This window comes from Phyllostomus discolor, chromosome 8 (genome assembly GCF_004126475.2).
Source record: "Phyllostomus discolor isolate MPI-MPIP mPhyDis1 chromosome 8, mPhyDis1.pri.v3, whole genome shotgun sequence".
Classification (NCBI taxonomy): Eukaryota; Metazoa; Chordata; class Mammalia; order Chiroptera; family Phyllostomidae; genus Phyllostomus; species Phyllostomus discolor.
The window spans coordinates 553,870-576,693 of record NC_040910.2 but is presented as its reverse complement, the minus strand read 5'-3'; the positions used below and the strand labels follow the sequence as shown (position 1 = coordinate 576,693).

General features: G+C 57.4%; 1 protein-coding gene across 50 annotated transcripts in view; it reads right to left on the bottom strand.

Annotated features, from left to right (window-relative positions):
- Positions 1 to 7,434: 7,434 nt before the first annotated feature.
- ANK2 (ankyrin 2) overlaps positions 7,435 to 22,824 on the bottom strand; it is a 253,938-nt gene continuing 238,548 nt past the window's right edge. For 47 of the 50 annotated variants that reach the window (XM_036031726.1, XM_036031722.1, XM_036031733.1 and 44 more), the window contains 11 exons: positions 22,451 to 22,525; positions 20,081 to 20,212; positions 19,152 to 19,295; positions 17,957 to 18,203; positions 16,207 to 16,483; positions 14,139 to 14,231; positions 13,654 to 13,737; positions 13,387 to 13,551; positions 12,288 to 12,470; positions 11,086 to 11,177; positions 7,435 to 9,496 (listed from right to left, as the gene is read on the bottom strand). In XM_036031726.1, the coding sequence (XP_035887619.1) occupies positions 9,313 to 9,496; positions 11,086 to 11,177; positions 12,288 to 12,470; positions 13,387 to 13,551; positions 13,654 to 13,737; positions 14,139 to 14,231; positions 16,207 to 16,483; positions 17,957 to 18,203; positions 19,152 to 19,295; positions 20,081 to 20,212; positions 22,451 to 22,525 (1,676 nt within the window). In that variant the 3' untranslated portion in view covers positions 7,435 to 9,312. The remainder of the gene's footprint in view (positions 9,497 to 11,085; positions 11,178 to 12,287; positions 12,471 to 13,386; positions 13,552 to 13,653; positions 13,738 to 14,138; positions 14,232 to 16,206; positions 16,484 to 17,956; positions 18,204 to 19,151; positions 19,296 to 20,080; positions 20,213 to 22,450; positions 22,526 to 22,824) is intronic. The other 3 variants (XM_036031734.1, XM_036031747.1, XM_036031748.1) reach the window with 1 other exon arrangement.

The window sequence follows — 22,824 nt, the reverse complement described above, 5'->3', positions numbered from 1 at the left end:
AGTCCTGCCCTATGCATTCCAGGAGACCTAGTCTCTGGGCTCCAGGCTAAATTAATCACTGTGGCCCCACTGAAAGGTCCCCTGAACCACACTGAGTGCAGAAGCTTCCAGACTTCAGGGAGGGGGGGTGGATGCACCTAGTGCACACCCAGGGCACAGTGGGCCGCACTGACACAGGACACACAGCAGGACAGTGTCACCGCAGAGCAAAGCCAGCCAGAGGCCCCCGCCCAGTCCACTCACCTGTTGCCGCACGGTCTCCAGGGCTGCCCAGGGCGGCGGTCGAGTGGCAGAGGGAACGACCAGCATTTTCGCTTTCACACAAACAGTTTAAAAGGGATAGTCTCCGTCATTAACAAGATGCACATGTGTAGAGAGAGCATCAGCTGTAAATCATCACGCTTATCTCGCGATTCAGCCGGATCATTTGCCTGTGGATGGATTTCACCTGAATTAACCCTCGTCTCCGCACAGACAACCTTTTCTGTTTTGGGTGGGCTGAAAAGTCCTTTTGGTTTTTTTCTATAGAATAAAAGACACATTTTCAATTTTGCAAATAACTATTGTTTTGGGTATTTTGAGTATGTCAGCTGTCTCCCGGGTGCTATAACATCGATTGTTCTCAATTAATGTCTTGATTGGATTGCTATCAACTTCACCTGGTCTGCCCGACCGCGGAGCATTGTCCAGTGAGAAATCTCCAGCACGAAACTTCACAAACCGCTTTTGACATGTTCAATCAGTCACAGCACCTTCTCCACATACTGCGCAAATTTTTTGCATTTCAGTTGTGTTTTTACCTGTCTTGAAGTAATAAAACATAATGTGCCAAAAATGTTGCATATTTCCTTCCATCTTCAATATTAAAATGGCTACACAAAAACTCACCAGTTTGGATAATTTTTTTTTAAATGCACCCTGATAATAATAGCTGTCGCAATACAATCTAACAAAAGAGTCAAGTGAAACTTAAGACAACTAAGCGCTACTAGAGCCATCGGTTGGGAAAACCGAATGAGCTTTTTGGCCAATCCAATTTGATTCAAATAATTGTTTCAAAATCAAGTTTTGATTTTGAATTCATCATTAAATTCATTATTTCATTAAGAATAGGTTTTTCTTTTGTCTGAATTCAATGCTATAAAATAAAACACTCAGATCTGTTTGCATAAACATGGCCATTTCAGCTCAAACCTGAGATTCCTTCACAATGTTTTATTCTTTTGAGACGGTTCCCTAGTTTTATGAGCGTCCCAACCCCGGGGGCAGCTGCAGCAGCGCCTGTGCCCGTCTTCAGGGCAGCTTGTGAGGGCATTTCTCACGGCTCTCCAGGCCGAGGGTCTGGGGTCAGAGCGCCGCCTGGTGGACAGAAGCCCCCTCAGCACCCCAGCACCTCCCAAGCCCCACCTGCTAGGCCGTCCCCTTGAGGCTGGGTTTCGGCATGGCTGGGGCCACAGGCTTGCAGTCCACAGCAGCAGGTGCCAGTCACAAGCACGACCGTCTCTGTGCACAGTTCTGGGACTCGGCCTACCTGTAAGCGACCCCCCGCCCCACAGCTGGGCACCTCCCCCTCTCCCCTTGAGTCACCTTGTGAGACATCCCACCCCCGGTGTCTGTTGTGGCTGCAAACGAGTGAACTAAATAAACTACAACATGCTCAGAGGCCCTGTGGCCATGAGGAACCAGGACAGTGCGGGGGTGGGGGTGGGGGTGGGGGGACGCATTGGGAGCCCCAGCAGAAGGAGCCTCTGCTCTGTCCAGACTCCTCGTGGGGCCTTACCCTGCCAACACCCAAGCACAACGGCCATGTTCACTGTTGGCTGTAGAGCTGCACCTGCTCCACAGAGACCCGTTCTGGTACATTTGATTCCCTTCGAGGCCGCACGATGCCGTCGGGGTGCACAGCAGACTTGTCACACGGCCCCTCCCAACCCCCGACCCCTTGTTACGCAAGAGAAGAAAAACCTCCCATTCTGCCGACCCTGCCTCCGTCCGCCCTGACTCCTCCACACCGAACCTGCTGCTCGCCAGCCAGGGGGTCCCCACCAGGCTCTTACCCAGCCAGGGGGTCCCACACGTCAGCACGGTTCTGACTCCCTCCCCCGGCACAGCTCAGCCAATGCCAACCGCAAGGCCAGGTGCCATCGCCTGTGGCTCTGACCGAGCCTGCTCAGACCCAGCAACTTGGCCAGGGCGGCTCACGGAGCTCGGAGGAGCACATCAGTCCCTGGAGTGCGGGCTGCCGGTGAAAGGAGTTAGTCGGAGCAGCCAGGTGGAGAGCGAGATGCACAGGACAGACAAGGTGTGGAGGAGGGACACGGAGCTTCCGAGCCCTCTCTGGCCTCCACTCACCGGGTCTCCCCGGGGTCACCACCCTGGAAGCTCGGGACCCTCATGCTTTTGCGGAGGCTTCATCACCCAGGTGCGATCAACTCCCCAGCCACTGGTGACGGGTCCACGCCAGCCCCTCCCTGGGGGTCAGACCGAAAGTTCCATCCCTTCAATCACATGGTTGCCCTGGCAACCAGCCCCATCCTCAGGTGAAGTCCAAACATTCCCTCATTCACAGAAGAGACACCTTGGTCATTAAGGAAATTCTAAGTGTCTTTGGAGCTTGGTACCAGAAATAGGAATAAGCTCCAGATATGTATTTCTTATTAAAAATCACAATATCATGTTACACTGAGAAAAATGCATGAAGCTCACCAAGAATAAGGGGTGAGCTGAGATGTTAGCATCCCAGGTGCCTCTCAGCTGTCTGGGCTTCTGGGATGAGGGGCAGTTGTCCACAGGTGGAACCACGTCACAGCAGCAGCCCGTCAGCCTGATTTCACAAGTTTTAAGAAGCAATTATGATCATAACCGAAAACGAAGGAATTAGCAGGCTTGTTCACTTTGCCATCTGTGTCTCCTCTCCACCACCTGGCGCTGAAGATCTACTTGGGAGTCGAGGGTCTTCCCCGAGCCCCAGGGTTATTGTCAAACTAAGGACCACAGTGATTAGAGCAGCTTTTGAGCACCTACTGTGTGCTGGGCTGTAGGTGATTGCCGGCATAGAGGCCCCTATTTTTCCTTTCCCAGGAAACCCTTCCTCCATGTGCACACCCCTGTGTTCTGGGGGACGGGGTTCAGGACAGCAGGGTGGGCCCCCGGATGCAGAGGCTGAGGCGGACAGGTGCCAGGTGCCTCCTGTCTCCCACCCTCCCTATTCCCCGCCCCCCCCAGGCCTCCCTTCAGCTCTTTGCTCTTCACTCATATTGGCTCCTAACACAAAACCCCCATCAACACCAAACCTTGTTCTCAGCACAAAACTGTGGCCCCCAGACCAGACACAGAGGAGCTGTGCTCTCCAGCCTAGGTCTGCGCCGACGCACAGGCCGTGTCGGACCCGGCAGCCCCACCGCCCTCAGCCAGACGAGGCCAGGAACGGTCGACTCCTCCTCTCCTCCGAGGCCCAAAAGAGTCCCGTAGAGGTCGCTGTGCAAGTCTTGACACACGACTCTCTTGAAATCCTCACGATTCAGCCCCTTCACTTGGCGATCAAGTTCCTCATTCATCCGGCAGAAGGAAATGCATGGAATCCTGAGGAAAGACCTAGAAAATGAGCCCCCAGGACGCTGCAAGAGGCCATCCACCAACCTCCCCGTTTCATCCAGAACCCTATACTTCTAGCAACGGGAACAAGGACAGACCAGCGCTGTGGGCAGTCACCTCGTTTCTCATGTTGTTGCAGAGGGGGCTCTAGTCTTTGAAAGTGCAGGTTCACTGGGCTGGCCAGGAAGTCTGTTAGGTTTTTCCACATGATGGCTTTAGTGGGGCTTAGTTGTCTTTAACTTCCTTCGAGATTGTTTTGTTAGATTGTATGTGACAACCGTCATATCAGCATGCATAAAAAAACATCAAAATCGGTGAAATTTTGTGCAGCCATTTTAATATTGAAGATGGAAGAAGATAAGCAACAGTTTTGGCGCATTATGCTTTATTACTTCAAGAAAGGTAAAAACACAACTGAAATGCAAAAGAAAGATTTGTGCAGCATATGGAGAAGGTGCTGCAACTGATTGAATGTGTCAAGAGTGGTTTGCGGAGTATCTTGGTATTAGTGACATTTTGGCCAAATAATCCTTTGCTGTGGGGCTGTCTTATGCATTGGAAGACATTTAGCAGCACTCCTGGCCTCTACCCACTAGAAGCTAATAGCAGATAGCCAACATACTCAAAACACCCAAATCAAAATTATTGGTGAAAATGAAAAATGTGTCTTGTATGTTACAGAAAAAACTAAGGGACTTTTTGGCCAACCCAATACTTGGCAACAAAGACCTAGGCATCCTCTGCTGCGCCCTAGTGGTGGGCTGGGGACATGACAGGATTATTGTGGAGGCTCCCCAACCAGTCAGTCCTCTGCCCAGTGTCTCCGATGAAGTGGAGTTAAAACTATTCCATGTTTTTATCACTTATATCTGCAAGTAGCTAAAATCCTCTTCATGTAACAGTCATGTTGGAGAGGAAGAGAGGGACACAGCACAGTGAAGGACACACTGCCAGCCCGGGTTCCCCCCCAGAGACCCGGGCCACCAGGCCCACGGTCCCACAGCCACCATGCAGATGCACGCCGTGCGTGATGTGGGCATGCTGCCGCCTTGACCTCATGTTCACACGCCCACATACACCTCACATACACCCGGCGGGAGCAGCTACAGGCTGCCCCCAGTCGGCACCTGCCAGAGACGCGAGATTCGGCTCCAGGTGTTTTCACTATTATTTTTTGTGATCTTCTGTTCACGTGGAGACGATCCATAAACCCCCCAAGGTGGACCTGCTCTCAACAGCTTTGCGCGCCTTGAATGCCGGAGATGGTGCCCACCTGTGTTAGCTTTCACCCCCTCTGGCGTGCACGTGCCCCTTTCCCGCGGCTGCCTGGGGCCGGGCCGGCACGGCACGCGGGCGGGACCCGAGCAGTTTCTCTGTCTTCGAGAAGCACTGCACGAGCTGGGCCGGCGTGGGCGTGACCCAGTGCTGGTGACATGCGTGGGCCTGAGCACGTGCTGGGGAAGGGCTGTTTCCACAGCGTCTCCCTTCCTGTGTGGACACGGAACTCCAGAATGGCGGCTGCGCTTGCCCTGTGCGGCCCAGCCGCCCGTGGGAGGAGCCACACTCCACTCTCCTCCGGCCAGTCCGTGTGGCTGCTCGTAGTGACAGCCAGTCGCACTGAGCCATCTTCGCACCTTGAAGGAAGGTCATTGTTTTATTTTTTATTCATGATTTGCCAAATCATATTGCTGCTTATTTGTGACTTTTGCCTAGCTATTCCTTAGTGATATTGGTCTGGGTTTTGTCACTTTCGACGTTACTGGGTGCATTTTGTCCAGTGTGGGGACCGACGATACCCAATACTTGCTTCCTTAAACATACTGGGAACTTGGCTTTTCTCTGGGACCTTGTGGCCTTTCCAAGGGCCTGAAGCGACCTGTCTATTGAAAGCATCATAGGGCCCATGTGGGCAGCACCTGGATCCTGCTCGCAGTTAAAACTTAGGCTCCGTTCCCGCTTTCTTCCACCGTTGGGTGTCAGGTGCACTAATCAGTGTTCTCCAGAGAGGCGGCCCAGAGCATAACACGAGTCGATTGGAGGAGAGCGATGATGAGGGATTGGTCCCCGAAGTCAGAGCACTGAGAAGTCCCGCCCCCACCCCAGCACGCCCCACCCCAGCACGCCCCACCCCGCATGGAGGGGTCTCCTTTGCCGGTCAGATGCCAATCAATCCCTTCTGGAAACAGCTGTACCCACTCAGGCCCCGGTCACGTGGGGGGTCACTGTTACTCTGGCTTCTGTGGCCATTTTTAGTGATTCCCAGTTAAACAAAATCATCTTTTATTCGGATTCCTGCATTCACTTACATAAAACTAGGTGAGATTTTCCTATTTCCTCCCTGCTGATCTCCCTTATGCAGTTTTGCCCCCAGTGTGTGTGGCAGGGGGTGGGGGCGGCGGTGGTAGGAGAGGGGAGCTTTGTCCAACCAGCGAGCAGGTGTCCGGGAGCAGCTGGCTGCCCAGTCCACTCAGTCTGGCCCGTCTCCCGGAGACGGTGTCCGTTCACAGGGCAGGCCGCCCCAGACACCCGTCCCAGGGACCCGGTGCTGACCCCCCGGCTCTGCATCAGGGTTCCCAGCACCCCCTCCTTGGGCTCCACTCACCAGATCACCGTTCACTGTCAAAGGACGCCACTCGGGAACAGCCTGGTGACGGCCCAGAGGCAGGGGAGGGCAGAGCGCCCGCGCCCACCTCGGTCACTGTCCTGGCACTGCCCTGGCTTCCAGCCCCACCCGGCCTTCCAGTCCTCCTTCCGTTTCCCTGCCGGCTTCCTTCCGTGGGCGGGGCTGCCTCCCGGAGCACGGGTGATGGGTTCCACCTGCAGCCCTGCCCCTCCTGGAGGTCAGGGGTGGGGAGACACGTTCTCCTGGCCGCCGGCCCCCATCCTCAGGTGCTTCCCACAGTCACCTCGTCAAGGCCCAGGTACGGTAGAACAGGGCTTGTTCGGGACAAGGAGCCCCCGTTTCACCTTTGTGGTCTGAGGCCCCTTCAGGAACAGGGCACGGCAGATGCCGCCACTGCTGTGACTGCTCGGGAGATTCCGGTCCCGGCTCCAGTCAGAGCCTGAGGGACGCACGTTCTCTCCCGGCGCCCTGGGTCCCGCCGCCCTCCTGTTCGGCCGTGGGGCATCACTGCCCCCCCGCCCCCGCCAGCCCCCGTACCTCTGGTGCCTGTCGGAGGCAGTTACCACGTTGTTAGTGCAAAGGCAGCTCTTCAGCGGGGGGTGTGTTTTCACTGTTTCTCCTTCTCTAAGAAGCCTGTTCTTGCCGGTTCACGTGCATCCTGATACGTCAGCAGCCCAGACACTTTACACACGTTTCCTATCCCGCCACCGGGCCTGAGCCCCGTGGCCCTGAGCCCCTGGGTAGAGGCAGCATTTTCTTGTGACCCCTGCTTTGCCATAACCCATGGTTTCTAATGCGTTAAGTTTACAGATATTTTAGGAGGAGATGTGAGCGTGGAAAACTCAACTGGGAAGCACACGCAGGTGTCTGAGAGCTGTGGTCTTGGGACAGAGCCGGGCAGGCCCTGCCCAGGAGGCTCTGTGCCCGCAGCCCCCAACACCCTCAGCTCCCACTTCCCACCAGAGACCCCGGAATGAAATCTCTGCTCTTCTCCTTCTGCATAACCACCACCATAAATGTTCTCGGAAGGCAGGGACCAAAGTCCCAGGGCTCAACAGTTGGGGGCAAACAGCACATTCAGTCACGAATTAAAAACGGCAGCGGAAAAAGTGATTTCTTTCCCGTGGCTCCCACTTCTCTGGTCTCCTCCATCGGTTCCGCCTCGTCCCCTGAACCCGGGGGTCAGTGGTGAAGGAGGACAAAGCACGGAGGCCGCGTGAACACTTGTACATTTTATTTACTTAAATCAGCCGTTGTACACGTTGCAGCTATGTGTTGTTAGTGTTGTATTTTTCCCGTTAACTAGTACATGCCCTCACAGATATATTCAGTTAGTGTTATCACCATGGAAACAAGATGCTGATTCAACTGAAAATTCACTTCTTCTCACAGTAGTCAAGTTTTCTGATTACACAGCAAAAATCAAAACCAAAAGGAGGTGAATAACCGTTGTTACACAGACGTCATCCGCACTGCAAATCACACAACAGAAACGCTTTCTGGGGCCCAGGGAAGGGCTCACGAGAGGCCACCGTGTGTCCAGGGCCTCGCCACCGGCCTCTCGCTTTGGCTGCAAAGGACGATGACGGATTTCCAATCCAACAGCCACGAGGGGTGGGAGGTGCTGTGTGGGGGTGCCCCCCCGGGACACTCCCTCCTGCCACACTCCCTGAAGTGACCGAGTGGCACTGTGTGTCGCGTGGTTTGTGACATTGGGAGCAAGGACTCGTTTTTGCAGGAAAAGACCGGCTGGAATCGGGAAATGCTCCATCCGGGAGGACAGACTCTGGTGTTTGTTTTTAAATTTCATCTCCATTGAATATACTTTTCTTTAACAAATAAGTGTCCAAAACATACACTGTTTACAGGAATATATTTGTGAGTAAATGTGATTAAAATGTTGCGCAGCTCCAACCACTAGAAGAATGCAGACTGGGGCGTGGGGACCACTCAGGTGACGGGAGGCCCTGCTTTGAAATAAACACACAGGAAGTGCACAAATGCACCTCAGGGTTCAAATAAATAAACCAAAACTTTTAACCAAACCCAAATTTTTAAGGACTTCTCCATCTTGTCTGCCAGAGAGAAACCAGACCCCACCGCAGGGTGAGCCGTGTCCTGGGTGAGAAGGAACTCCGCCCGGGCGCTGAGAGCGGGGCTCCGACGGGGCCGGGTTTCCAAGTGCGACATGCAGGCGCTCGCGGGGACGGAAACCTGGAGGGAGGAGGAGGCGCGCTCCCACGTGGCCACGGCGCTTCGCCTCCCGTGCCGCGGGCGGAGCCTGCTTCCAGGGAAGTAAGTACCTACAGCGCCGTGGCCGGGCGCAAGGGCCACCGTAAGACAGCGTGGTTCGCATGAGCAGCGCCGGAGTCCGGAGCACTGCGGTAGTCACAGCTCGGTGAAGCGCCTGCCAGCGTGTCCAGGACCGGAGAGACCTGCGGTGCCACAGGGCCACGGGTCGCAGCTGCCAGCCCCTGGCGCCTCTCCACTGCCCTGCCTGCCGGAGTCCGAGCTCCACCGGGGCAGTTCCTCGGGGTCCCCACCCCGGCCACGGCCGTGGCTACGCCGGAGTTGCAAGGTCTGGTAGGTCTGATGGGCCTCTTCCGCAGCGGAAGGCGCCATCGCTGGATTGTGTTAGCAATACCTGAAGGAACCACGCCCGGCCATCTCTGGGGGCCTCGGTTCCGTGGTGCCCAGTGTGACTGCCACCCGACACGGGTCCGTCGGAGCGCTGCTGGGCCCACCGTGCTCAGACGTCCCTCCGAGGGGCGCCTGGTCGTCCTGGGGAGAGTGCACAGGGAGTTGCCCTGATCCACGGCTCCGCGCAGAGCCTGAGCCGAGGCGAGGGGTGGGGGGCGGCCAGTGCCCAGGCCGCCCGGACGCCAGGACATCGGGACACAGCACCCAGGGGGAGGATGCTATCTTTGGTCACAGATTCGCGTACAGTTAAAGGGGCGGGACAAGCTAACCAAGTGTGGGGTGTGTGCTGGAGTCGGGGCATCAGGGTCCCGGGGCCAGGCAGGCTGCTCCGCTGACGAAAGGGGGTGCTGTGCACGGAGGGGGCAACGGGGTTTCCGACACGAGCTCCGGGGCCCTCACTTGGCCTCCTGCTCGGGGCCGTCCTTGCAGAAATGCCGCAGCAGCTGCTGCAGGTCGTGCTGGAAGGCGTCCCGCTCCAGGGCCTCGGGCACATCCTCCAGCTGCTCCAGGTGCACGTGCGCCCCCTGCTGGTCCTTCACCACCGCCCTCTTCCGCGTGCTGGCCTTACTGAGCGTCGTCCTGTGGGGCGGGCGAGACCGGGTTAGGCCTGAAATGGCAGCCGCATGCACACCTCCCAACAGGCCGAGAAACGCCCTTGTCGGTTCACTTAAAGCTCCTTCGCTTTGGGCCACACTGCGGAGGGGCCAGGACGTGCTGCCCTGGCTGGTCCCACCACCGTCTGCCCCCCTCCGTGGAAACGGGGGCCCTGTGGTTAGTTCACACTCGGGTCGGCCCACGTGTAAGTCCAAGGCTTCACTCCACACCATGCACGGAGAGTGTTTTGTGTGCTGGGCACCGTGATTAGAACAAACGAGGACGCTGAATCTCAGGGGATTTAAGCAAATGCTCCAGTAAAACTACCGCAGGAAAGGTGGGCAGGGACACGCTCGGGGTCCCAGAGCCCAAGGGGGTGACCCTGTCCTCCCCGCCTCACGGGGGACTGTGCTGAGGACCAGCTGGCAGGCCTCACCCAGCGCAGTCCAGACGGATTCCCAGTGTCCAGCACTGGACGTCTGCCCGCGGGCTATTCTCTCGGCCCCTCCCCGACACCCCGCTGCGTCTGCTCGGTTCTCCTGGAGCTTTAATGGGGTCGGAGGGCAGGCCTCGCTGGCCTCTCCCTCCTTCCTCCCTCTCCCGCGCCTCTGACACCCGCCTTCCCTTCGGTGAACGCGCCTTCAACTTGCTCCTCTTGATACCGAGGCCCACCCTGGGTTCCGATGGTTGAAATCAGTTCACGACTTTCTAACTGTTTAGCACCCATAGTTTTTTTTTTCCTCCTAAAGGCACACATCTGACACTCCGCCTGGATGGCACCGGTGCGGGGGGTGACAGTCTGTCACGGCCCTGCCCGGGTTTTGCCGCACGTGTGACACGTGTGCTGCAAACGCACACGTCCCCTCGGGGGCCCAGACTCGCCCCTGGGACGGGGAGCTGGGGGTGGGGTGCAGCGACGTGCCCACAAGCGGGCCTCACAGGCGGCCTCCCTCCCTGGCTGAGCGCCAGCTGCAGTGGAGAATTTCGGGGGCGTGGCCTCAGAAATCCGTGCCAACGGGGAGACCTTGTGGCGTGGGCCGCACGTGTCTGTGGGTTCCACCAGGATGCAACACTGGGTGTCGGGGCCCCCTAGGGGCCATGGGAGCCAGGACACACGCCAGCCCCCCGAGAGGGCTCAGACGGCCCGCCCAGAGGGGCCGTCCCCGGGCACAGACGCAGGCTGCACACTGCTGGTCAGACACACCCCGGACCAACCGCCAGGCACACTTGGGGTCACCCGCACATGCAGGACACAGACCAGCTCGTGACCCGGAGCCGCAGGCGGCAGCCGCAGGTCCACCGTGAGCGACGGGCCAGGCCTCTTCCCACACCCTCCAACCTGCCGGCACAGTGGACCCCCATGGGCTGGCCTCGGCGGGACCAGGTGACCATGGGGGCAGGCACCCACTGCCCTCAGGCCCTGAGGGCCACTTTTAAATCCTCAAGAGGACAGCAGGGTCTGCTCCCTGATACGGGCCCCAGGGTGCATGCGGCCCCATGTTTATTTTCTCAAAGTTGGACACTTTGGAAGGATGTTAGTCAGCAGAGCGGCACTCCATGCCAGCAGCCCAAACCTTTTAACCACCGATCCATCCTCTCTCAGGATTTCACTCTCTACTAAGCTGGGGAGGTGGACTTGTGCGTGGCTACCTGCATAACTCAACGCCTGAGAGGGAGGGAAGAAACGAGGAAACCGTCACACACCGTGGCCCGAGGTGGCCAGTGGGGACAGGTGCGGCTAAGACAGTAAGTCAAACCCACGCTGGGGGCCGGTCAGGACGCAGAGCCCTGAGGTTTTCCCCACGTCTGGGGGGGTTTGCCATATCACTTGGCAAAGGCTGCCAACCGGCACTGTGCCAGCGGCTTTAACTTCCTCCCCCCACCCGGTTTCCACAGCACAGACCAATGGCAAACGGAACAACCAGACGCAGAGCAAGAAAAACAGCTCAGATCAGCCGCCTTCTGATCGCCGAGGTCACTGGCGGTCAGAGTGTGAAGGGCTAGAGGTGCTTCCGTAAGTCACGCTTCCGATCCCCACCTATTCGGACACAAGCTCAGCGCGTGCTGCGGGTGTGGAAGAGGTCACACGGTGGCGTTTAACTTCAGGACGCTTCAACAGCAAGAAGCACCTTGTGGACACTCGCGCACGGCCAGCTGAGCTCTGGAAGTCACGTGGTTTCCTTCGGACTTTGGAAAAGTCACAGGAGGCGCACGCTGTCCACCCTTCAGCGCAGGACTGTCCCCTCCGGGGCCAGACAGGCTCCTCCTTGGAGCACGTAAGTTCTGCAGCCGATTGGCTTGCTACCAACTTCCAAACCTGGCTCTGGTTTCCAGAATTTTGGATTTTAGAATCCTTGTAAGGGTTTGTGTATCTACCACTAGGGACCAATCTCCTAATTACTGGAAATCAGGAGTGAATTATACATGCTTCTTCTATTTGAGAGTAGGAGATGAATGAATTTTTAACGCCCATCACTGGACCTGCACCCCGCCCCCCCGCTCCTTCCCTCGGACTCGGGTGCACCCCACGTCCAGGCTCACGCTGGGGTCCCGAGACGGGGCGCTGCCTCAGCTGGGGCGGGTTCCTCATCCGGATTTTTGAAAGCTGTGACGGTGACTCTGAGGAGCCCCCGAGATCGAGGGGGCAGCCCCTCGCCGCATGGGCTGTAGACCAGGCACCACCCCCCCAGAACACGCACGAGCGAGGTAGCCAGAACACACCCTCTCCTCTCACACACACACACGGGGCACGGACACGGCGCCGCGGCTCCCGTACCTCTTCGAAGTCGGCTTTGGCGGAGGGGAGGTCGGAAGCGAAGCGGGGGTCCCCCAGGTGCTTCTCCATCCTCTCCCCGTGCACCACCGTCGTTTTGACGACTTTGCTGACGCGCCGGCCGTCCACGGGCTCGGCCTGGAACCTCGAGGACTCGCCCGGGGCGCTGGGCTCAGCCAGAGTCACCTAAGTGGGGGGACACGGCGCAGCTCCTGAGTGATGGGGCGGCAGCGACGCGTTTTTTTGACGACAAGGCAAGCCCTCGAAGGCCATAATGCTGCACACTAGCCATCCAGAAGTTTGGAAAAGAAGCAGTTAGGGAAAAGCCCAATAATCCACCAGGAATGCCGGCCTGACAGCCAGTGCATGGGAGTCGGACACTTGAGGAGCCACTGAGAAACCTGCCGGAAGTTCTGTGAGATGAGCCTCGTGGGCAGGACCCTGCGCACGGCTCCCCCGCCTCCCCGGGCAGGGCCCAGCTGTGCTGCGTCGTGAAGGGAAAACCACCCTGCAGACGGAGGTCTCCGAGTGGGAGACACCACGAGGCCTACTTCCGGAGACCCGCCTATGTGTCGTCGTAACAAAACCGCGAGGGCGTGAGTGGCGCGGCGAGAAGGCACAGGGTCGCCAGAGAGGAGGGTGCGCAGAGCCACACACGCTGCCGAGCGCCCTCCCGGGCTGCGAAGCACCCCGTTGGCCCGTGGGGGCCCCTCTGCACACATGGGCCTTCCCTGCCCCTCCGCCTGTCAGCACACGGGAGTCCGGGCCTCCCGCCTTTGCTGGGTGTCTGCTGTGCTTGCCTGTGAGCGGAACAGGGAGCGGATGAGAAGGACCGAGATGGCGGGTATCAGGCTACGGACGACCCTAATGGCTGTTCTAAAATTCCAGCGCCCCATGGAGACAGACAGATGCGTCGCTAGGAGCCACGTGAGGGGGACAGAGGCCCCCAGGACCATCTGCCTCGTCCAGGTCCCACGTCGACCGTCCACGCCACACTCCATCACACTCTGCATCTCACGTCCACGTCACACATCCGCCTCCCACGTCCACATCTCATGTCCACATCAGGCTCCACGGCGGCCCCTCGGCCGCACAGCCTCACCTCTGACTGCTCGGTGTCGCTCCTCAGCACCACGCGCTTTATGACTTTGGAGAAGCCGTCCCCGTCCTCGACACTGATGGGTTCCTGGGGCCGTCCCTGCACGGTGACCTCCTCCCTCTCTATGCCATCGGGGGACACGTACCGCCTGATGACCTTCCTGGTGACCTAGAAGACACGGCGGCACTCAGGTTTCTCATCTTGGAGCGACAGGCCTGGGCGTGAGGACCGACAGGCGGGGTGGTGCCTGGGGGGACGCAGGGACATTACCTTCCTCACCACCGTGTGCCCGTTCTCGTCCACATACTCCTGCTCTGTGACAGTTTCTGGGGGCACTTCAGGCATGTCATCACCCTGCACAGAGACAGGTCCTGTTGGCTGGGGGCACCGACTGAGGGCCCCCCTGTCCTGGCGAGAGCACGCATGTGTGAGGTGGTTAACGGAGGCAGGGCGGGGACATGGGGACAGGCCTGGCACAGGGGGCTTCCAGAAAGGAGGGCAGATGACCCTGAGCTCAGGGGGCCGAGCCACACAGACACACAGGCCGGGTGGCACCTGGGAGAGGGGCGTGGACAACAGATGTTGGAGCATCCCCACCAGGAGCAGCCACAGCGCCGTGTCCTCAGCACCACCGCTCAGGACGGTCACACGGCTGCTTCCCGGGGCCACACGGCAGCATGTGGCCCCACTGCCCTGGGCCGGCCACCAGGGCTGGGGGACAAGGTCCCAACATGCATCCTCTGAGCAGCTGGTACCTGAATAATCACACGCCGGCGGATGACCCTGGTGGTGACTGTCGCTTCGTCGTCGGAGCTGACCTCCAGTTCACCCAGCTCGGCCGTGAGCTCCTGCAAGCAGGCAGAGAGGAGGTCATCACCCGGTGACACCTCTGCGGTGGGCTCTGCTGGAACTCACGTGTACCCCTGGAGGTTTGGTTTGCTCAGCCCTGGGGATGAGCCCGCAGGGCGCAGGCCACTGCCACGAGGCTCAGACGACCCTGGGGTTGGAGCTCTTGGTTCAATGAATGGAAAGCAACCCTGGCATCCGAGAGTCCGGGCCCCCACTGGACAGAGCAGCAGCTTGTCCACCCTGCTCCTGGGACGTAAGCTCCCGACAAGCAGCCCAGCTGGGACGCAGCCCCTCGGACTCTCAGGCTTCAGCTTGGAGTGACCGACCCACAGGCGTGGTAGTGTCTGCAGCTGGTGGCAGCCACTCCCACAGGCCTGGGCTGCTTGCAGCCTCCCTGGCTGGCGGTGCCCCAGGATGTCCCGCTCACTGTGGGCAGGGAGGGGCACGGCCAGGGACAGAGCCAGAACATCGCCTCAGGTTACAACGTCTCGCCAGCCACGTATCAAGCCACTCTTTCCTCGAAGAATGTTATTCAAAATGGAAGAAAACACCAACATTTTCTCAACCTATTTTAAAGTAACACTTATGTTTCTTTCCTTTTTTTTTTTTTTTTTTTTGCTAAAGAAAAACATGTAAAATCTGGACCAAGTTATATGTTAAATATGCTCAGGAACCTGCCGCCTGGAAACAGGGTCAGCAGGGAACCCAGCTGACATCTGACCCCCAGGTCGGGGTCGTGAGAGGGCAGAGTCAAAGTCTGGAGTGGAGGTCAGGGGACAGGAAAGGGCCTGAAAGCACAGGGCAGGGCTGAGGGTGACGCGGCAGAGCCCTGCAGAGCGCAGACCAGATACAGGGGTCGCCTAGGTCCCGGCTCCAAGTCTGCATGTCAGCCAGCACGTGGGCTCCTGGGCTGAGCCTGGCAGCCTTTAGCGCCAGACGGCACCTATGAAACATTTTCCTGGGATTGATTTAAGCCGGTTCCAGCGAGACAAGCGATCTGTGCAAAGGCATAAAAACCACAAAACACAAAACCCACCCGAGGGATGGTTCCTTGACATCGGGGAGCAGCTGGAGAGCAGTGCTCTCACCTGCCTGACCAGCTTGGCCGCGGCGGCGAGGCCACTGCGGGGGGAAGGGGAGGTCGCTGACTCCGAGCCAGCACGTGGGGGCCTGCGGCCTGGAGGTGGGCTGGTATGCCTTTCTCCCTGAATGTTCTGATTCTTTTATCTAACTTGTTCTTTCCTGCTAAGATGGACGTTAATGCTTTAAAACTCTTTGACGTGTGGAATATTTTGAACCCTAAAAGGAAAAGGAACACCTAATTTAATGCGTAGTAAATTAAGCTGAATTCAAGCAGACCCACACGTCTGCAGGTAGGAATCAGTGGGGTTTCCCGACAACAGAGACTCTTCCCCAAGTTCAGGATTCCAAGGGCATCACGCCCCCAGGCGGTGGTGAGGGACGAACCACATACATCCCTTCCTGAGAGTCAACAGTCTCCGTGGATCTGCCACGGTGGGCTCCTCCCTTGTGCACAGCTGACCCCTGGTCAACAAGCAGGGACGTAGGGCTGTGTCCCACGCTGCCAATGTCTGGGAGCAGCAGTAGGTTCAGGAGGAGGGTCTCTTTCCAAAGTCATCCCTGGAACTCACACCTCAGTGCCAGTTTGTCCCCTACCCATCACGGCAGGTCTAACTGAGGTCTCTAACTATGACCTCAGTGTTAATGTTTCCTAGCCAAAGGATTTCCAGTAACAAAATGCAGCCCTACAGGCAAGTTGGAATCATGTATCATTTTTTCTGGATTCACCGGGTCCCACATTTTGAAAAGGACTGTGGGGTTCCCATGGCCCAAATTCATTAACCTGGCAACCTCGTGGTTCTCTGGTGACAAGATAAGCCCCAGAGAAATGACCCCTGCAAGGCAGTCTGTGGCTGTTACGTGTGGGCAGGAGATGCAGAAAGGACCTTTTACCTTCTGGAAAGCTGAGTTCTCATCAAGACTCTCGAAGGTGGGTGGCCGGTCATCCCCAGACTCCACTATCACAAGGCTGGTTTTTCGGGGAGAAGCACCCTGCCTGAGGCCCGGGGGCTCCTCAGGCTCCTGTACGATGGGCGAGTCCGCCTGCTCCCCAGGGGCAGGGGATGGGGTCCGCAGGGTGAGCCTGTCCTCCTCGGGGGTCCCACTGGGAGAGCCAGGTGCAGACGCAGCCTTTTCAGTGTCTGACCCTTCTGTCCCTGGGGTCGTCACACTGAAACAGAAAGGCCAGTCAGAGCGAGCGGACACACCCCTCCCCCACGGCAGCCCAGGCCTCAAAGGGGAGTGTGGTCGCCCTTCAAAGTCACAAAGTCAGAAAAGTTTTGTAACTTTGGCCAAGAAATGAAATTTGAATACCGCCCCCCTCAGGTGAGGTACAGTGTCGAGTTACAGCTCCCTGGGGCAGCACATCTGGGGAGGGGTCTTCCGAAGGTCAAAGGCTCCCTAATGCGCACTGACCCCCTAATCTCCACAGAACATATACACTATTACTTCATCTGGTCTTCGATAACTTGAGGAGCTACTGATGAATCAAGTAGGTCTACACAACAGAGACCTGTAGGTAACAAGGCTTTTGAAGCAAGAATCAAAATTTGGCAAAACTTGTAAAAAGCAGCATGTAAACCGCACATTGCGACTATGAACGTGGAGAGTCTCGCTTCTGGAAAACTGTGTCACACAACAGAAAGACCTTCTGGCACCGACACTTTCCGCACTGACACAGTCTGGGCTCACTCCAGTGTAATCTTCCTAATCGCACTTTCTAGTGAGAAAATTCTTTGCTTTTCCTGCTCCTTCCAAACATGGACTGCCACTCCTGTCCCTGTCCGGGGCCCTCTCTGCCTGCTGGTCTGCGGTTCCCCGCCCTCCTCGCTCCTGTCTTCTCTCAGCTCTTCTTTGTACTGTGCCCTGAAGTCTGCAGGGCCAGGGTGGCTCCGTGGGAGAAGAGACCATTCATTACCCCATTACCGGAGTCCCCACTGGTCTCAAGCCCCAGTGGCCCCAGCAAAGCTCACTGAACGACGGAGGACACTGCAGGGTGGCTCTGGACGCTGCTCTCGGATTCCAGGTCCAGGGACGAGCCTGCCCTTCTCAGACCTGTTTTGTCTTTCTGGACAATCTGTCCTTTGAACAACTCTCTGTCCTTTGCAGCAGTGATGTGGACCTGGGCTCTGCACGTTTCTCTTCGTCTGAGGGTTGGGCTGCATTTGTGCCATCGTGAGCCTCCCGCCTGTGCGGGAATGCAATGGCTCCTGCGCCTCTGCTCACCCTGTGACCCACCACCACTGGGCTTGTGCAGCTCACAGGGGTGAGAGGGGCAGCCACCGTACAGGGAGGCTCCTGGGGTCATGAAATCCTGGTTTAAACCATGCCTTTCCGAGCCTGCTCTTGACCTTCAACCCTGGCCCTGAACAGGTGGATCATAATAGAAGGATCATAGAAGGGTCATAACTTGTAGATGTGGAGACAGACTCAGGGGCTTGGGGACAGGCTCTGGGACCCGGCCACAGACCTGGAAGCAGGCTCAAGTAGGTCTGTGTCCACCCCGAGGCCACCGCTGTGCCTCTCACACACTGTGTTTTCCTGCGGCCCTGGCATTTGTGGGGCCGTCGGAAAAGCACTGCCAAGGACGGCTGGAGCACATCCAGCCCCTGCCAGCCACCTCCCTGTTCTTGTGGAAACTCACAAGTACTCCTGCTCTGGAGCTGGCTCCGCGGGCACCGTCCCCAACAGGCCCTGGGGCACTTGCTCCTGCTGAGGGGGGGCAGGTCTGGAGGCTGGGCTGTCCCCGTCCGTTTTAGGGGTGCAGTCCTGAAAGGTGGAGTAGCCGACGGAGAGGTCTTCGTCCGAGACGATGGGAGGGTGGCTGCAGGACCCGCTCTCCCTGGATGCGGCGTGCAGGGCGGGCAGCTCCTCTGGGAGGGCGGAGAAGCCTGCAGAGGACAGCGCCCATCAGGGTGTCCCTGACTCTCACCCTCGGTGCACGGGCGTTCGCTGGGCGCCCACGCGGGGCCACCTTTGTGTCCCGGGATGGGCCCGTGGTCACAAAGCTGAGCAGGACCATGCTCGCCTTCGACAGGCCGGTCACGCAGGGCCCTTGGGCGGCGGGGGGCGGGGGGGGGGGGTTGTGGGGTCACAGCAGGTGCCTGTGCAGTGAGCAGACCCCCCGGAGAGCGCGAGGGGACGGCAGGGGGGCGCCTCAGGAGTGAGGGTCTCCCCTGACAAGAGACCGCAGTCTGAGGGGGGCCGAGGGCCCCACGTGCCGGGACCGAATGCGAACATCGGACTGGGATCATTCCCATCCTTTCCGAGCAGCGGGCAGCCCGGCCCTCAGCTCCGAATGCAGAAGGAGAAACGCTGGCGCCTCGGGGGAGGAGAGAAGGTGTGGCCCCGCGTGGGAGAGGAGCAGACGGGAGGACGCGCGTGGGTGGGGATGGGTCACAGGGCCCGGCCCGGTGGCTGCAGCTCAGACGCAGGAGGCGGGGCGGCCGCGAGCCCACGCGGAAGCGGGCTCGTGGGCACAGGTGCGGCGCCTGAGGGGCGGGACACGCGAGCTGAGGGGAAGGGGTGGGCGGAGGGTCCTCTCCCCCCAGAAGCCGTGCTGAATCCCACCCCACGGCGGCGGCGGCAGAGCGCGGGAGAGCCCCGGGCAGGGGCGTCTGCCTGACGGGAAGGGGGCGGCGCCCCCTCCGGCAGCGCCTGGGCCCCTCAGAGCGGCCGGCCGGGCCGTCTCGGGCACCTGAGGGAACGGGTCACCGCAGGCGCCGTCCGCGCCGGGGGGTGGGGGAGGGGAGGCAGCCCGGCGCCGGGCGCCCAGGTCGGTCGTGTGCACGCATGCGCGAGCCCGGCCCGCCAAGGCGCGCGCACACGCGCAGCCCGACCTTCGCTGTGGTCCGGCGCGGAGGGCGGCTCCATCTCCGCGTAGCCGAGGCTGCCGCGCTCCAGGAGCGGCTCGGCGCTGGCCTCCATGAGGTGCACGATGTCCATCCGGTTGATCTTGGTGAGGCAGCCGATGAGGCTGGTATCTGGGACGAGAGCGCAAAGGCGGTTTTTGCGTGCGAGGGGTGCCCTTCTTTCATTTAGCCGCCTTACAAAATTCTGGCCTGCGCCCAGGGAGCCGGCGGTGCCCAAGTACGGGCACAAAACCAGGGAAAGGGGTGAGAAGAAGCCTGCACCAGCCGGGCACAGACATCACCCGCCAGGTGACACGCAGGACCGCGTGGAGCCTGAATTCCAGATGGAACACAGAGGCGTCTTGAGCATGAGCAAGGCCCACGCACGGTGGGGTACCCGTGCGTGAAGAAGCATTTGCCCACGCTCTGAGGTTAAGTCTAACTGGTGCCCCCGTTTCTTCAGGCAAAGTCCCGCGGCTGCAGGCAGGGGGCGGGGGCGCAGGTGGGCCACAGGCTGAGTGAGTGAGTGAGTGAGTGAGTGAGGCGGCCTCTGGGGCCGCGGAGGTTGGGGTCGGAGGCCCCCCCCCCCCCCCCCACACACACACGGCGCTGTTAGGGCACCACCCTCGCCGGCCTGCCCAGCCCGGTTGTCGAGCAGCTCAGGAAAGAGAGCAGAAGGCGGTCACCAGCAGTGACACAGGACACCTGGAGCAGCTCTGTCCACTGTCAACATTTAGAAAATCCAGGACTTTGACACCATGTCTGCTGGCAGCCAGGGCTGCTACCCCCTCCCACAGGTGACACTGGCCTGTGTCCCTGCGGGCCTGCCGCGGTCCTTGGCCTGGTGGCACCTGTCCTGGGACCTGACCAGCAGGCAGGAAAGTGTACACTGGACACAACCCAGCGGCACCACCTACCAGTGGCAAGCTTCCCGTCCCGCTCCAGCCAGTACTTCAGCAGCGCATGGCTCTGGTCCTGCAGGGAGTTGGGGTTCTCTATTCGGATCTGATGGATCTGCTCCTCAGTGAAGTCCAGCTCTCGTGCTAACTCTGGAAGAGAAGGTCCGAGCCTGTGAGCCGTGGACTTCAGACCTCGGTCCCACACCTGCCGCGGTCCTGGGAAGGTCGGCTCTCTGCATGGCTGAGCGACCAGGTCCCCATCTTCTGTACATTTGCTGCGACTCTCCTGTACCCTTGTACTTCTACCACTAGGCACAGATTCTTCCTTAAAGCTGCATGTAGAACTGGTCGCTCTCCTAATAGAAATACTGGGTGTGAGGCTATGATGATAAAATATGTATAACTCGGTCCTGTTCAATTCCAAAATTCAGAGAAGACCATTAGTACTGGCTTCTCCTCCTCACTGACACAATGGAAAACAAATCACTAAAGCAGGAGGAAGAGCCCATTGCTTTCTGTGAATCACCACAAAGCAGCATTTTAACCACCATGAGTCCTGCTCCCAGGTCCTGGGGTGTAAAACACCAGGTGCGGCCTCATTAGGATGGTTGAATAGATTCCCTGCTTGGAGTTGCTGTGCTGTGAATAAAGGTTTGGGAAGAACTGACCTGCAGAGGAAGCCAACAGTTTTCCCTTACAGGCCACACGGACAGGCTACGTGGATGCTTGCGCACTGTGGGGCATGTGTGTGGAATGAGGCATCCTCTCTGCAGGGTGAGTTGCAAGTATCGTTCAGAATTAACAACGTACATGCCCTCAACCAGCAATCCCACCTAAGGTGTGTGCCCTGTAGACACACCCACAGAAATGCCACAGTATATGGACATTGCTGCCCAGACTGGGACACACTGACTTTCTGTCGGCCACAACCATTGGTAAAATTACGACAGAATTAGCCAGACATTTGAGAGAATGAGGCAGCTATGGCTGTGATGACAGAGTAGTTATGAGAAATACCAAGTAAAACTTGTCTTTATTTTTTTTTAATAAAAGACAGGAGCAGGCACTGCGCATTTTTTCTGAACACATGAGCAGGTCCTTCAAGGCCAGAGGGCTAGATGCAGTGAAAGACTTACCTTTCGTGTCCCAACCACTGAGTGTGGCAGCAGTGTCTTATTCTTTACTAAGTGCGTGGATATCCCAGTCAGTACACACACACACACATATGTGGACATTTGAGAAACAAAGTCATTTTGAATGTCACCTATTTAACAAGTCAGCCGGGGATGGCACGCTGTTCTTCCTTCCCCTGAGTTCCTTGGCTAACTAAATCTGATCTGTTTGTAACAGATCATTCAGTCATTTCCCACATTATTGATTATCTTTGCCTTCAGTCATTTCCCACATTATTGATTATCTTTGCTAAGGGTGTGTGGACTCCTGCTCATCACCAAATCTTTAAGAAACCAAAGGGGATGGATATTAATTTTATATCATTTGTTTCAATCAAATAGTCACAAGGAATAGAAAAGGAAGTCAGACTAAGAAAAGAAAAGAAAAAAACAGAGCTGGAGACCATCCAGCTTGCTCTACTATGTTAAGTCCAGGTAACGTGAAAGGGTAAATCTGATTTGTAAGTAAATTGTATTTATTTTAGAATTCACTTTTCGTCAGTAAGCTAACATGTATTATAATTTCTACTCTTAAGCAGTCCCGATTCTCAGATAATCAGTGCATCTCATTCTTATGTATTTCAACATTTATCCAAAGCAAATTTCAGCACTGTTCACAAAGATACCTAACATATACAACCTAAAACAGGGGTGTCCAACCTGTGGCCCACGGGCCACATGCAGCCCAGGATGGCTGTAAATGTGGCCCAAGACAAAATCATAAAGTTACTTAAAACATTATGAGATTTTTTTTGTAATTACATGTCACAATGTACTTAATATATGGCCCAAGACAACTCTTCTTTCAGTGTGGCCCAGAGACACCAGAAGGCTAGGCACCCCTGAACATAAGGAGCCCTGGTTAAATCTCAAATTAAACATCATGACCATGGCATCTCACTCTGGTTTTGAAAATGAGCCATCTCCCCAAAGGCTGGTCACCCATGGCTCCTAAAGCAGGCAGTGGGGCTGGTTCATGCTCAATCTCTTGTCGCAAGCCCCCAAGACAGTAAATGAGCTGCCCTGGTTCACAGGGCAAGTTCATGAGAATCTGGACTTTCTACTCTGTCATGGATTATTCTCTTCACTACCACACATGGTCTTCGTCAAGGAAAGAGAAAAGAAGCTACTGTCATTGTTAATGACTCTGGGCCAATTCAACTGTGTCATTGAGGCCAAGCCAGTTTTGTTGAAAAGTGGGTGCCACTCAGGTTACCTGTCCAGCTGAAGCCCAGGTGATCGGCGATGTAGGCCAGCCGCTCCTCCATCCGCCGCTGCTCCTCCTGCTGATCTGCAGAAGGTCAGAAACAGAACAGCCAAACTGTCTGCACCAGGAGAGGCCCCGGGGCTGACCATCCACGGCAGGGTGGTCAAGCGTCCGGATGCCCAGAGCACAGCTCTCACGAGAGCAGCTGCATGTTATATCGGGTTAAACTGTGTGTGTGCCTGACTTCCAGATGGAATGGGAAGTAGATGGAACAGAAACCATGAAACCCCGGTGCTTCCACATCTCTGCAATCAAGACTAGTTGCTACACACGCTATGTAAACGGCTAACTGGCCGCCGTCTGAGGACCCATCTCGCCAGGTT